The sequence below is a fragment of the Papio anubis genome, chromosome 12 (genome assembly GCF_008728515.1).
Source record: "Papio anubis isolate 15944 chromosome 12, Panubis1.0, whole genome shotgun sequence".
Classification (NCBI taxonomy): Eukaryota; Metazoa; Chordata; class Mammalia; order Primates; family Cercopithecidae; genus Papio; species Papio anubis.
Genome location: NC_044987.1, coordinates 29,345,170 through 29,361,790, shown reverse-complemented (window position 1 = coordinate 29,361,790; position 16,621 = coordinate 29,345,170). Strand labels below are relative to the sequence as shown.

The window sequence follows — 16,621 nt, the reverse complement described above, 5'->3', positions numbered from 1 at the left end:
AAAATAATTTACACTGTCCCCAGGACAAATAATTACTCCTATATGTTTCATCAGTTCATCTAATCTTTTCAAACCATAATTTAACTTTTACATTGCAACCATACAATTTTTTTCCCCAAATTTGTCTTATCATTTTGCACTCTCAATTGAGAAAAATCTCAATGATTTTTCCTCCCCCTCATAAAATTTTCTTTTGGATATAACAAATCTATCACAATGAAAGCATGCACACTTACACGCAAACGTAAGTCTCTGTGTTCTGCTTTCCTGTCAATTTTTAACACCGTTAATAATTCAAATTAAACTCTTATTTTTCATTGTACCACCACTAGCCTCTAAATTGCCCGGAGTTCTGACTCCACTGATGCCTGCACAACTCTGGAAGTATAAATTTGGAAGGTGAGGGGACAGAGTCTGACTTCAGGCTGCCAGTGATACTCCGTTCACTATTTCAAAAAGTCACATAAGTGATCTCTTTTCTTCTCTCTCCAGTTCTGCTCATTTGTCTATTGGGGTATTGTTTATCTATCACACTCACTTGGGTATTTTTGTTCATTAAATATACAAAAGACTGATACTTAAATCATTTTCAGATAATAAATATAGGTTTGCCACTAAAATTAAACAACAGAAAAGTTTGTAAAGTGGAAAAGGATTATCCACACTCTTTAATTTGACACAAGGTAACCACAGTTATATGTTTAGCTTGCATCTTTCTGAATTTTTTCTATGCTTTTGTAAAACACTTAATACATTACTGATTTTATTGATTTCCTTAATCATTGGCTTCCTAGTATCCTTGCCCTTTGCTTCAACCTGAACTAGTCTTATGATTTGGTTTTGGCCAACATAATGCAGTAGAAGGATCTGGTGCAATTCCCAGCTCAGGCTTTACAAAGCCTGGTGCTCTTCTTCCTCGTGGACACCTGAACCTAAATTAGGATGAGCCTGAGCTACATTGCTAGCTGATAAGACACATCATATGGAAAAGAGGCTAATTGCCCCAGCCAAGGTCATTCTAGACCACCTTCCAGCCATGCGCTTTCCAAACATATGAGAGATCCTAGCCTTTCAGTCAAGAGGCCTACCCCATGCACAGGTGATCTCAGACACATGGATAATCTCAGCAGAGTCAAGAACTACTTAGCTAACTGGTAACCTTGTGAACAATAGTAAATGCTTATTGCATTAAACTACTGAAGTTTTGGGTGTTTTGATACCCAGAAATAAATAACTGGCAGACACATATTTACCTATACCTTTTTCCTTATAGCACCAGTATCATATTATTATATTATCAACAATTTGCTCCATTTGTTTAATTTTTGCTTCACAACATATGACAAACCCTTTAAAAATCCAACACATTAAAATTCAATACTATCTGATTTTTGGACATCTATAAATTATTAAAAGTGTCAATTCAACATAATTTTAAATGTTTTGTCAAAGTAATACATTCATGAGACAGTCCGTAGTACAGAAAATAATATAATAAAAATCATATTTCCCAGTACAACTCGTCCCACCTTCAGTCCCACATACTAGATGTAATTTCCTTCAATAGTTTTTGTTTTGTTTTGTTTGGCAGTAACATTTGGAATTTTCAATAATGACTCTTACAGCTCTGTGTTTCCTGATATATAGAACATAAACAATGCCATTGACTACCTCATATGAAAAATGAGATGCAGTTCACTTACATTGCCACATATTTAGTCTATTCTACCTAATATTTGATGATGTCATGATGTTCAAATCTTTTATTAATTGTGAAACAATTAATAATATATTTAACCTTAATTTCTTCTTTCATCAATGTTGCTCAGTAGCTAAAATTTTCTCTATGTATGTTGATTAATGTTGCTCTCATACCTTCTCGCTTTCAATTTTATCATTTTATTTTCGCAATTTTTATCATAGTAAAATGTCATAACAAAATTACAAGCTTAACAGTTTTAAGCGTACAGCCAAATAGTATTAAATACATTCATAATTTTGCACAACAATCACCCATCTACCTCCAGAATTCTTTCTATCTTGTAAATCTGAAACTTTATAACCATTAAATGACTCTTCATTTTCTCCTGCCCTAGCACCTGGCAATCACCATTCTACTTTCTGTCTCTGTGAATCTGATCATCTAGGTGCCTCATATAAGTGTGATCATATTGTATTTTTGTGTGTGTGAATGGCTTATTTTACCTAGCATAATGTCCTCAAAGTTCCTCTATATTTTAGCATATGTCAGAACTTCCCTCTTTTCTATGCTAAATTACATTTTAGTATATCTATATATGATATTTTACTTATCAATTTTTCAGTCCATGGATACTTTTGTTGCTTCCAGATTTTAGATAACATGAGCAACATTGCCATGAACATGGGTGTATAAATATATATTTGAGACCCTGCTTTCAATTATTTTTGGTATGTACCCAAAGGTGGAGTTTGAATCCTATGATAATTCTAGCTTTACTTTTGTGAGGAATTTCCATACTGTTTTCCACAGTGGTGCCATTTGGCATTCTCACCAACAGAGCACAGGGTTCCAATTATCTACATCCCTGCAAACACCTGTTATTTTCTGTTTGTTTGTATGTTTTGATGGGAGTCTTCTAATGGGTATGAGGTGGTATCTTTCTTATACTTTTAGACACCATCTTCTTTCATCCTATTGTTGGCGGTAAGTCACAGCCAGTAGTCTTCATCAGCCAAGTATAGATGTTACATCAGCCATGAAACTCGAAAATCCAGTTAGCTCCTTCCATTTCATTTCCACTTGTCCACCATTTTCATGGAAATTATATTGTCTATGAGAGAATCTAAAAATATACAGTTCATACAATCTAAAAAGATACCATCTTTACTTTTATCAAAACACCAGATGTTGAATATGCAAGCTATACAGGTAAAGGTTCTCTTTGGTGTTGACAGAGGAGGGCTGGGCTGCCTGTGGTTTCCTGCAGAAGAGAGAAAGGACAGAAGGTCAAGATGGTTATCCTTCACTGCCTTCATCCCATCCCTCATTATGATTCTTCTTCCATCTTCTGCCATATGCTTTTGTCATTTCCCTTGACTTCCATCTGTGACCTCTGTGACTTGTTTAGCAAAAAGTACTTAGGAGTATCTTTGTAAAACCTGAATTAAATTAAGTCACTTCTCTTTTCGAAAGCACTGGAAGGTTTTCCTATCTACTCAGATAATATTTTTTTAAATATTTACCATGTGACGTTCAAGCACAATGTGATGAGGCTCCTCACTGTTTCTCCTAATTTGTCTCTGTCATTTCCCTCACTTGCATTCTCTTTTGGTCACACTGTCTCATTGTAGTTCTTTTTAAACATGTTTAGCATTTATCTGCCTCAGGGCATTTGCCCTTGTATTCTGTGCTGGAACACCTCTCCTGCATAAGAACCTCATGGTTCACTCTCCAACTCTGTCCATTCTCTATTCTAATTTCATTATTTCAAGGAAGGTTTCCTGAATAAAATACCTACAGTTAAGCATGTATTTTCTACTGTCCAATAACTGTGGCTGAATGTCAGTAATGAGAGAGCCAAGTAAAAAGCACTCCCTGGCAGAACCTCCCACCAGCCTGTGCACTGGGAAGAATGTGCACTGGGGTGGAGCCTTGGGAAGTTCATGCCATTTGCAGCAGGGAGAAGCCTGGCCCCTCCTCTTCCTGGGTGGTACCTGGTATTCAAACTGCAAGGCAGAAAGACACTAGCAGGATTCTGGCTCTGTGAAGGGTCCGTTTCCCATTTTTTTTCCTTTTCACACAATAAACCCTGCCCTCTTCACCTTTCAGATTGTCTGTGAGTCTAATTTCTCATGGTCATGTGACAAGGACCCCATCTTTAGCTGAACTAAGGAGAAAGTCAACAACAGTAATGTGATACATGCACTCAGAGGACCAAAGCCTTGCTTTCCCCATAGTTAGCTCCTGTGTTTACTCTGTTTTGTTCAAGGTCTGATGCAATGTTGGCAACTAAGTGTGGCAGATGGGAGAGAAACAGAGAGAGAGACAAAGAGAGGGAGTGTATGAGAGATCGATGAATATAATTAATAATGGTAACGTTTATACATTACTATTTTAATAATTACTAACCTAGGACTTTCATTGTGTATTACATTTTGCTGCAATTTTCCTTACCTCCTTGATTGATTATATAGTTGGGGGAAACTAAATGCATATAAGTAGAATAAAAAAGAGCACATAAATTCTCACCAGACTGCGTCAATAAAGAACTCTAACTTGACCATACAAGTGGTCAGCTGTCATTGGTCATTGAACTTCACCACTAATAGAGCTCTTTCATTTATTTCACCCTCCAACAACTCTCAATACTTACATTTTCAATTGCCAGGAAAGAGGTAGAAATCTCTTGTCAAGGATACTCGTTCTATGGTGGGCATCTGGGCTTTAGCCATTGGAATTTCAAATGATTTCTGTACCTAAAAGAAAAAACAGTAGATGAGATATAAGGGATTTTGGATTCTCAGAAAGCACTTTGCACCATGAACCAGGAAATACCTGGAATGAAGACAGCTTCCAGGGTTGATAGGACCAAGCCCATGGATATTCCAACTCCTTAACGCTGCTACCCTACCTCTTAGAATTGACACCCCATGTCAGACTGTACACTTTACATCAAAATAAACACTGCATGCCAAGTCAAGGCTTTTCAACCTCCATTTTCTCTATTTTCCATTTTTGACCTACAGATGTGGAAATCAATTAAATATCCCTTGAGATATGCTCATGAGAACTGGATATGGAAGACAGTACTTTCAACCCTCACCAAGGCTGATTCTTCAATTTAAGTAGAATTAAATCCCAGAATCTTGCTTTAAGGCCTGAACACTGAACAACTTTCATGCCGACACCACCAAGCTGACCCCTGAAATCTTATGCAAGGACTGATCAGTGAGATCCTGCTTACCGTAAATCCAGTATTTCTAGTCTTTTTCCAGGAATACCCTCAAAAGTACAATGTCTCATTCCTAATCATCCAAAAGGACTTAACGTCCCAGTTCTCTATTCACAGAAACCCTGTCTCAATTTGTGGTACAATCTTCTTTAAACGCCAGTGGTATATATTCTTCTTCCCACAAGAGTTTTACTGTTTTCTACAATTTTTAATTTAGAAACAACCACACTTTCCTGTGTTAATACCAATCCTATTTTCCCTTAAAAAGAGAAGGAACATTTATCTATTCATTTATGCATCTATTTATTCAATATATATTAATTGAATGTCTGCTATATGTCAGGCATATTGAGGTGCTGAGCAAATCCCCGCCTTCTTGAAGTTTGCATGTTAGTGAGTAAATACAGGTAAAAAACAGACACATAAATAAACTATTAATATATGCTTAGTGGGAGGAGATAAGAACTGTGGAGAAAATAAAATAGGAAGGATGGGGAATAAGGAAGGTCCCAAGTTGGGCAAAGAATAGTAAACCTTCCCTTCTGCCCTTTTCCATGGAAAGAGTGATTTCTTTTTTATTCCCTCTTACATGCCTTTATGAATTCTACCACAATGTGTAATTACACATTTTTTTGTCAGCCCATATTTCCAGTATCCATATCTCTCACAAAAGTGTGAGTCCTAGGTAGTCTTAAGCCATGCAAACTTCATTTACCCCTTTGTTATCAGGATGAAGTCCATCACCTCCATCCAGTTTTTATTCATTTAGTAAATTAATCAAAATTATTTCAAAATGTTTTCTATTCTCTGAATTTTAATAACTTACAACCCAAAACATGAAGCTTATAGCTGATATTATTTTGTTTTACTTTGCTCTTCTTCTGGGATATATTGACAATTTCTTTCTCTAAACCAGATTTTAAACACCTGAATGACAGAAATCAGGTGCCGTTCTACTTTTGCTTGCCTGAAGAAGTGTGTCATTTTCATTCGATTAGGGAATAATGATAAATTCTTTCTGAGCAAATAAATAAATGACTAGAAAAGGAAACGGAAGCTTACCTTCTGAAATATTTTCATTAGGTGGTAGCACCAAGAATATTTCTGGAAGCATGTGATAAGTTCCGTGATGAAGATGGAGCCCTTTGTGCAGTCTCTCCAGGACACGTTATCTATGATGATACAGACTGATATACCTTGGGCTACGACTTTCACTATGTTTTTGTTTATATTTTTGTTTTTGTATAGCTTGGGAATTTACTTGATAGATTTATGGAAATCCCTTATAACCTAACATTTACTTAGGTTTCACACAGAGGAAACAGAAAAGCTGGCAAAGGTTGAACAAAAAAGACAGCTTGTAAACATTACAAGAGATTGCATAGTGATTGTATTTTCATTCTTGGAACGGACTTTCTATTATGGACCTCATGTTCATTCACTTTGCTTAGAAAAGGGGTCTTGAGAAATAACTGGAATTGTTCCACTTTACAAAGTAAAGAACAGAAGCCCAGAAGGATGAATAAAGGTTCAGTGAGGAAGCAACAAAAAATTGCTTTCTGGTTCCAGGATTGTTTACAGATTGCACCATGATGTCTTTTACCATACAATAAACAAAATAGATGAACACATCCAAAGTTTCAGTTATAGAAGATTAAAATATCATAGAAAAATACTGTATAATATGGTGCCAATAGTAAATAATCCTGTCTTATACACTTAAAAATTTGTAAAGAGAGTAGATCTTATATAAATTATCTTTATCACACCCTTGCAGAATGATGATAATAATAAATAGAGAGCTGGAGGAATCTTTTGGAGGAGACAGAGATATTTACAGCATAGATTTGGGTGATGATTTGAGGGGTGTGTACTAATCTCCAAACTTATTAAGTTGCATGCATTAAATATGTACAGTTTTTGTATGTCAGTTATGCCTCCATAAAGTGGTTTAAAAATAAGACTTAAAAATTTACAACTTGGAAAGAGTAAAATGTAAAGACCTTTAGGATGATTACCTAGAGGTGAAATGCAAACCACTGTTTCCTGTAATTAGACCTAATTAGCCCCACCCTAACATTTCCTACTTTTTTTTAAAGGGCATTCACATTTTTATCTGGACACTCAATAACATTGCTCTTTGTAGGATCAAGTGGAATGTATGTGGAAGAGGGCTTGAAGTTGCTCATTTAGAAAGACAGCCAGTACTGGGATCCATAAAACTTATATTCAAAATGTTAAATGGATTTGATAAAAAAACAGAATCCATCATTTATGTTTACATGGTGTGTGATGAATGCGGTTACTTGTATTGTATTGCTTTACAATATTTGGCATACCTTTGACTGTAAAGTGTAACACTTATAAAAAAACTACAATTTCTTAAAATGTGTGTGTGGGAGGGGGAAGGAATCTGTTCTCACAGCACACATAAGATCATGCAAAATATATAGAGAGCACACACCATTCTCTCAACTCATTGTTGCCTAGGGCCTATGTTGATTTCATAGGGTCATTCAAAGGTGTCCTCAGCACCCCCACATTTTTTACTGTTGCTAAAAGACACATACGTGGTGTTGAAGAACAGAAAGCAATGAAGTCCTTCTCCACGTGGACTCTGCAAACAGAATCTTCCTCCAGGTTCTCAGGTGACTGTGAAGAGTTGACTGCCAAGGATGCTGGAGAGTCTCTGACCCAGTGTTCCCCACGTCCTTCTGTAGAGACATCAAAGATACATCAACTTTCTTTTCTTTTTTTCTGTCTTTTAGGTTACGTTAAGTTCCAGAATAGAAATGCAGAATGTGTAGGTTTGTTACATAGTTATATGTGTACCATTGTGGTTTGCTGCACCTATCAACCTATCATATAGGTTTTAAGCCACGTGCATTAAGTATTTGCCTTAAGGCTCTCCTACCCCTTCCCCCCGACCTCCCGACAGGCCCCGGTGTGTGATGTTCCGTTCCTTGTATCCATGTATTCTCACTGTTCAGCCCTCACTTCTAAGTGAGAACATGCAGTGTTTGGTTTTCTGTTCCTGCATTAATTTGCTGAGGATGATGGCTTCCAGCTTCATTCATGTTCCTGCAAAGGACATGATCTCATTCCTTTTTATGACTACACCGTATTCCATGCGATATATGTACCACATTTTCTATATCCAGTCTATCATTGATGGGCATTTGGGTTGGTTCAAGAGGCATCAACTTTTTATACACTGCTGTGCCTCCCTTACCATGGCTATCACAGTTGCCCACCTTGTTATTTTTCAGTGTTCTTTCTAACTAATTTAATACATATATACAGACCCACACACATGCAAACACACACACACACACACACACTTTGCTTCGTCTCTAGTGTCATTCAACAATGTGTCAATTAACAGTGAATTTATCATGTCATTACCAGTTTTCAGTTAAGTTATTTCTGCTTTCTTAAAAAACAAACAAAACATACATCCCAATAGTCATGAGGCAATTGGAAGTCAGGAATAAAAAGAGAGAGAGAGAAGATTGACTTAAACCCCTTAAGTTTCCTTAACTCCCTACTCGTTTTCCTTTCAACAACTATAAATAAATAGGGTGCGTGTCTCACATGATAACTTCAGTTTCAAGTGCAAATTCTTCAGAAACCACATCATGTCCAAATGTCTGTAAAACATTTACAAATCAAGCTACCATGAAAATGATTCCATTCCAAAGTTTCACTATTTCTGTTTAACTTTGATTTAGGGATTCTGGTGATCTCCCTCACCGCTTACTGTGGATAAAATTGTACAGAAATTTCTCCGCTGATGAGACAATTTCTCATTATACCAGACCCTTAGGTAGAGTTTCTTTAGAATTCATTATACTTTGTTTGCACTGGATGGGGTCTAAGACTGTTGCCCCTAAATATAAACTAAACATCAAAATCCTCTGCATACACCTTCATAACTGTTAGATGTTCAGTCCCAGCACTCACCGCCTCTGCAGGCCTGGACAATGATGACCTTGGGTTTGTCCTTTAGACTGAGGCAGTTTCGGTTGTTGAATATCTGGAAGACGGTGTCATAAAGCAGCACATCTGGGTTTTTCTCATCATGTGCAGTTCCGCAGATTCCCTCCAGGATGCCATGAGACATGAGCACTAGGAACGTGCTATCGGAGGACTTGTGCTCTGGTCGCCTAGCAAAAGCCCTCAGTTCTGACTCCATTTCCTGTAAAAGAGCAATGTCTAACTTCAGTCAGAGAAGCATCACAATTAATAGGATGTCCTAGATTTACCATGAGTGAAACAAGTAAAATATGTAACATCTGTGTCACGGTGCTTCACATAGTGCTTACTCAGTCATGACAGCTGTTTTATGTTTTTTGTTTTTTTGTTTATTTTTTCCTTCGTAGCGGAGCTGTGGGTTCCTACTTTTTCTCCCTGCTGACGCACCATGCACTGTCTTCTTAATATACTGTATATTTTTATATGTTACTTATATTACTTTTTTTAAATCTCAATCTTGTCTCTCCTTTCCTAACAAGAGTCATGTGTTATAAATGCATCACAGCACCGTCCTTGTAAAATCCAATGTACGTTGCTTAGAATAAAATCAATCTTCTTGCCTGACCATTCTCACCCTTACATTATGTCTGTTCTGCTTCAATCTCTAGTCATACTGGTCTTCTCTTGTGCCTCACGTGTGCCAGTTTCATTTTCAGCTCAGCTCTTTCACAGGTAGCTCCCCCTACTTGGAAGGCACTGCATTCACATCTTCCCAGAGCCATCTCATTCCTTTTGGTAGTTCAGTCCAACTCCTGTGTTCTCTCCCGACAGAGGCTTTTCTGGACCAACCCAAAAACGTCACACTCCATCCAACATTCCCTCTCATATTTCCTTTTTGTTTTCTTTTTGCTTATTTTGGATTATCTTCTTATTCTTATACAGACACATACACACACTCATTCTCTGAGATTGGTCTGGTTTTGCTTATATTGTGAGATTTTACCTCCACTCTAACCTAGATCCTTGTAAATTTGAAGCTTCTTGTATCATTTACAGACTTATCCACAGCATCAGGAAAAGCTCTTGGCCCCAAAGTTTGGATTTAATATTTGTTTTAAGAGTGCACTCCTGTGCCAGGTGCAGTGACTCACGCCTGTAATCCCAACACTTTGGGAGGCTGAGGCGGGCAGATCACGAGGTCAGGAGATCGAGACCATCCTGGCTAACACGGTGAAACCCCATCTCTGTTAAAAATACAGAAAATTAGCTGGGCGTGGTGGCACGCGCCTGTAGTCCCAGCTACTCGGGAGGCTGAGGCAGGAGAATTGCTTGAACCTGGAAGGTGGATGTTGCAGTGAGCCGAGATCATGCTGCTGCACTCCAGTCTGGGTGACAGAGTGAGACTCCGTCTCAAAAAAAAAAAAAAAAAGTGCACTCATGCCAAAAACACATTACTCTGTGATTTTCTGTGAAATCTTGGGGCTATATCCCAATCACCTGATCTTATTGGAACTCAATAATAATTGTGAAAATACATGCCAATCATATTTTGTCTAGTTTTATGGAGCTGAGGGTATTTGAGGCTCAGAAGAGACACAGATTTATGTATTCAATAGTTTCTTTTACTAGTGCATGTGTGCGTGTATGCGTGTGCACACACACACATGAACCCAGAGGTTGTTAAACCTTGTTGAACTTCTATAAAGCTAACTAATTAGAAGAATATATGTTGCCCATGGGTGAGTGTGAGATGGCTTAGGGGTTCTTACCCTGGCTGTGAGTTTCTTTTTGTCAACCACATTGTAGCCCAGGCCCTGAAGCAGCCCTTTCATCCCCAGGATGTCAAAGTGAGCCCCAGTCCTTGGTGGCAGATGATCAAACTCTGTATTGCATATGATGAGAGCTAGGCGTTTGCGGTCCTCTCTCTTTTTTATTGGATAGATCTGCAGGAGATGGAGATGAAGCGACTTTGATTACCTGAGTCTCTTTTCAACCTCCATATGCCTCATTATTTTGCTTTTTTCATGCAGCTGCCCCCTTCTCTAAACTCTATCAGAAGACACTGCCTTCCCCTCTCTCTCAAGAGCCCAGACTAAGAACCAGGACATATCTGGAATTATTATTTAACTTTCCTCTCTCTAGAGCCCAGAGCAAGAACTGGGACATATCTGGAATGATCACTCAAGAATCTTGAGGAAACTGAATAATTCCTACCCCCTTCCTTCTTTTTCTTCTCCACCTACTCAAACATTTCTTATATTCAGGTTCAAATCAAATTTCATATAAACCAAGAGATGTTGTCATTGGCTCCAGTAAAAATAAATATAGCAAATATTCTTTGCCTTTGATACTATTTTAAAAACATAAACTTACAATGATTTTCAAGATTTAATTATACTTTTCAAATATATTTTATGTCTAGGCTTTTCAACTAGAGTACAAACAATTACTACTCAGCCATGTTATCTTAAAAACATTTTTATTTTGTGACTATATCTGAAATGGTAGTAAATCCCAAATAGATACAAAAATCAATAAATGATAAAAATGAGGAAGCTACATTTTATCATGGGTTGAAAGAGCATTGGTATCTGTTTGAAGCCATATGAATCCTTGCCTACTGAAAGCATCTATCGTAAAGGTTACCACTGTCACCACCCCCTCATCATTTACTGCTTTATGTATTTCTGCATTTATGGCTGGTACTGTGGCTCCAGCCTGTAATCCCAGCGCTTTGGGAGGCCAAGGCTCATGAAGACAGGATTTGGAGAACAGACTGGGTGACATAGTGAGACTATGTCTCTACAAAAAAAAAAAAAAAATCAGCCTGGCATGGTAGTGTGCATCTGTAGTCCTAATTACTTGGGAGGCTGAGGCTAGAGAATCTCTTGAGCCAATGTGTTCCAGACAGCAGTCAGCTATGATCACACCACAGCACTCCAGGCTGGGCAACAGAGCAAGACCCCATTTTTACAAATGTGCATTTAGTGAAAGCAATTGTTTCTCTCTTTTTCCCCATTTCATGCAGAGAGCACGGAACCTCATCATGGTTTTCTTTACACCGTCTCAGGAATTCTTCATGAGGACAAAGTATGAGAGTATTTGTAGATTCTGCTGACTCAGGTGGTCCAGCCTCAATTTGCAGAAGAGCTGTGGGATATCACAAAATATAAATTAAGATCTAAAATTGACACCCTAACATCACAATTAGAAGAACTAGAGATTCAAGAGCAAACACATTCAAGAGCTGGCAGAAGGCAAGAAATGACAAAGATCAGAACAGAACTGAAGGAGGTAGAGACACAAAAATACCCTTCAAAAAATCAATGAATCCAGGAACTGTTTTTTTGAAAAGATCAACAAAATTGATAGACCACTAGCAAGACTAATAAAGAAGAAAAGAGAGAAGAATCAAATAGATGCAATAAAAAATGATAAAGGGGATATCACCATCTATCCCACAGAAATACAAACTACCATCAGAGAATACTATAAACACCTCTATGCAAATAAACTAGAAAATCTAGAAGAAATGGATAAATTCCTGAACACATACACTCTCCCAAGACTAAACCAGGAAAAAGGTGAATCCCTGAATAGACCAATGACAGGCTCTGAAATTGAGGCAGTAATTAACAGCCTACCAACCAAAAAAAGTCCAGGACCAGATAGATGCATGGTCGAATTCTACCAGAGGTACAAGGAGGACTTGGTACCATTCCTTCTGAAACTATTCCAATCAACAGAAAAAGAGGGAACCCTCCCTAACTCATTTTATGAGCCCAGCATCATCCTGATACCAAAGCCTGGCAGAGACACAACAAAAAAAAAAGAGAATTTTAGACCAATATCCCTGATGAACATTGATGCAAAAATCCTCAGTAAAATACTGGCAAACCAAATCCAGCAGCACATCAAAAAGCTTATCCACCATGATCAAGTGGGCTTCATCCCTGGGATGCAAGGCTGGTTCAACAAACACAAATTAATAAACATAATCCAGCATATAAACAGAACCAAAGACAAAAAACACATGATTATCGCGATAGATGCAGAAAAATCCTTTGACAAAATGCAATAGCCCTTCATACTAAAAACTCTCAATAAATTAGGTATTGATGGAACGTATCTCAAAATAATAAGAGCTATTTATGACAAACCCACAGCCAATATCATACTGAATGGGCAAAACCTGGAAGCATTCCCTTTAAAAACTGGCACAAGACAGGGATGCCCTCTCTCACCACTCCTATTCAACTTAGTGTTGGAAGTTCTGGCCAGGGCAATCAGGCAGGAGAAAGAAATAAAGGGTATTCAATTAGGAAATGAGGAACTCAAATTCTCCCTGTTTGCAGATGACACGAGTGTATATTTAGAAAACCCCATTGTCTCAGCCCAAAGTCTCCTTAAGCTTATAAGCAACTTCAGTAAAGTCTCAGGATACAAAATCAATCAGCAAAAATCACAAGCATTCTTATACACTAATAACAGACAGAGAGCCAAATCATGAGTGAACTCCCATTCACAATGGCTTCAAATAGAATAAAACACCTAGGAATCCAACTTACAAGGGATGTGAAGGATCTCTTCAAGGAAACTACAAACCACTGATCAACGAAATAAAAGAGGATACAAAAAAATGGAAGAACATTCCATGCTCATGGATAGGAAGAATCAATATCATGAAAATGGCCATACTGCCCAAGGTAATTTATAGATTCAGTGCCATCCCCATTAAGCTACCAATGACTTTCTTCACAGAATTGGAAAAAAACTACTTTCACGTTCATATGGAAACCAAAAAGGAGCCTGCATTGCCAAGACAATCCTAAGCCAAAAGAACAAAGCTGGAGGCATCACACTACCTGACTTCAAACTATACTACAAGTCTACAGTAACCAAAACAGCATGGTACTGGTACCAAAATAGAGATATAGACCAATGAAACAGAGCAGAGCCCTCAGAAATAATACCACACATCTACAACCATCTGATCTTTGACAACCGTGATAAAAACAAGAAATGGAGAAAGAATTCCCTATTTAATAAATGGTGCTGGGAAAATTGGCTAGCCACATGTAGAAAGCTGAAACTGGATCCCTTCCTTACACCTTATAGAAAAATTAATTCAAATGGATTAGAGACTTAAATGTTAGACCTAAAACGATAAAAACCCTAGAAGAAAACCTAGGCAATACCATTCAGGACATAGGCATGCACAAGGACTTCATGTCTAAAACACCAAAAGCAATGGCAACAAAAGCCAAAATTGACAAATGGGATCCAATTAAACTAAAGAGCTTCTGCACAGCAAAAGAAACTACCATCAGAGTGAACAGGCCAGCTACAGAATGGGAGAAAACTTTTGCAATCTACTCATCTGACAAAGGGTTAATATCCAGAACCTACAAAAAACTCAAACAAATTTACAAGAAAAAAACAACCCCATCAAAAAGTGGGCAAAGGATATGAACAGACACTTCTCAAAAGAAGACATTTATGCAGCCAACAGACACATGAAAAAATGCTCATCATCACTGGCCATCAGAAAAATGCAAATCAAAACCACAACGAGATACCATCTCACACCAGTTAGAATGGCCATCATTAAAAAGTCAGGAAACAACAGGTGCTGGAGAGGATGTGGAGAAATAGGAACACTTTTACACTGTTGGTGGGACTGTAAACTAGTTCAACCATTGTGAAAGTGTGGCGATTCCTCAAGGATCTAGAACTAGAAATACCATTTGACCCTGCCTTCCCATTACTGGGTATATACCCAAAGGATTATAAATCATGCTATTATAAAGACACATGCATACGTATGTTTATTGTGGCACTATTCACAATAGCAAAGACTTGTAACCAAGCCAAATGTTCATCAATGATAGACTGGATTAAAAAAACTGTGACACATACACACAATGGAATACTGTGCAGCCATAAAAAAGGATGAGTTCATGTCCTCTGTAGGGACATGGATGAAGCTGGAAACCTCATTCTCCGTAAGCTATCACAAGGACAAAAAGCCAAACACTGCATGTTCTCACTCATAGGTGAGAATTGAACAATGAAAACACTTGGACACAGGAAGGGGAACATCACACACTGGGGCCTGTCATGGGGTGGGGGGAGGGAGGACGGATAGCATTAGGAGATATGCCTAATGTAAATTACGAGTTAATAAGTGCAGCACTAACATGGCACATGTATACATATGTAACAAACCTGCACGTTATGCACATGTACCTTAGAACTTAAAGTATAATAATAATAAATATAAATATATATATATATAAAAATTATGGTTTCTGCCCCTGTGACCGAATTTATCACCTAAGAACTTTGAGAGAGAGAGAGAAATCTTAGGAAAAGACTTCTTTGTATGTAGGGGTTATAGCTGTACCTAATTTCCAGCTTAAGGAAATGTATTGTGGGAATTCCCTGACAGAGAAAGCAGATCTCCCCCAACCCCACCAAGAAAAAAAATGCAGTTATAGATTCTGATTATTCTTGAGAAAAACTCTTGATGATTTAGAGTTAAATTTGGCTTTTCTATATTCAGAAAAACAGTTTGATTTTTCCAGTGGTTTTACCCTAGGGTACTCATTTATTTATTTGGACTTTTTGCTGTGTCGGGGCAAGAGTGTGCTAATACTTGTCAGAGTGCTATCTATTTGAAATACAATGTGTGTTCCATGTGCAATATTAAATTCTCTAATATCACATTTACAAAAGGTAAAAATAATTTTAATAATGTATTTATTTAAATAATATATTCAAAATATTATTATTTCAACATGTGTCACTAGCCACAAGTTAAGTACTTAATAGCTACATCTGTCTGGTGGCTACAAAACTGGATGGGACAACATCGTATTTTGGAGTGATAGTCCCCTCCTAGTTCACACTACATACAGATATATGCATACAGCAAACACTTAACAGAATATTGAATTCTGTACCATCCTGGTAATTTTTAAGCAACCTTTATGTTAATTACTAATTTTTCTAGAGGAAATAGGCTTCAGCTATCTTTCAACAAATTGTGAAATCACCTATTTATGAAGAAATGTCGTCTAGTGACAATAGTACTGTGTCCAAGGTCAAAGGGACAAATGTTTGTATGAGATTCTGACATAACTCTGGACATCTTGTCTCTAAACTGCTGGAGCAGCCAACACTGTCCAACTCATACTTTATAATGTGAGGAAATAATACATCTCTTTTGGATAAGTTTGCTTCTGAGTAATTCTGATCTATCCCCTTGTGAAATGTAATATTGATCTCTTTTAACCGATATTGTGCGAAAAACTGGGAGATTATTGAGCCCTCCTTCTGGAAAAGAAAAAGGAATTTACATATACAAACTAGAAGAAAAGTTTACTAAGATCTAATAAGAAGATTTCTTTTCATAAAAGGAATGGACAGGCATATTTTTATGTTTGGTTAAGTGATCCAACCAAGACATAGGAATCATGAGTAAAGTAATATTATTCTGTATAAAATTTGCATTGTTTTGTAATATTTCATGTATTTTTTATATTTCTATCATTTGTTTCTGTTCATTTTTAATAATATTTTAAAGTAAATGTCTTGCTAAAGTGTATGATAAAAGCCTGAGTTCTGGGAATACAATAAGTTATAAGTGTGTAAGGAAACCAAACCTCCTAAGCATCAATTTTTTCATAGATTAAACAGTGACAGATGCT

The 16,621-nt window shown here is 37.3% G+C and overlaps 1 protein-coding gene across 4 annotated transcripts in view; it reads right to left on the bottom strand.

Moving 5' to 3' along the window:
* Window positions 1–641: 641 nt before the first annotated feature.
* CASP5 (caspase 5) overlaps window positions 642–16,621 on the bottom strand; it is a 28,885-nt gene continuing 12,905 nt past the window's right edge. For all 4 annotated transcript variants that reach the window (XM_003910617.5, XM_009187179.4, XM_021926490.2 and 1 more), the window contains 7 exons: window positions 11,950–12,059; window positions 10,679–10,852; window positions 8,898–9,132; window positions 7,505–7,648; window positions 5,997–6,106; window positions 4,356–4,458; window positions 642–2,963 (listed from right to left, as the gene is read on the bottom strand). In XM_003910617.5, the coding sequence (XP_003910666.3) occupies window positions 4,360–4,458; window positions 5,997–6,106; window positions 7,505–7,648; window positions 8,898–9,132; window positions 10,679–10,852; window positions 11,950–12,059 (872 nt within the window). In that variant the 3' untranslated portion in view covers window positions 642–2,963; window positions 4,356–4,359. The remainder of the gene's footprint in view (window positions 2,964–4,355; window positions 4,459–5,996; window positions 6,107–7,504; window positions 7,649–8,897; window positions 9,133–10,678; window positions 10,853–11,949; window positions 12,060–16,621) is intronic.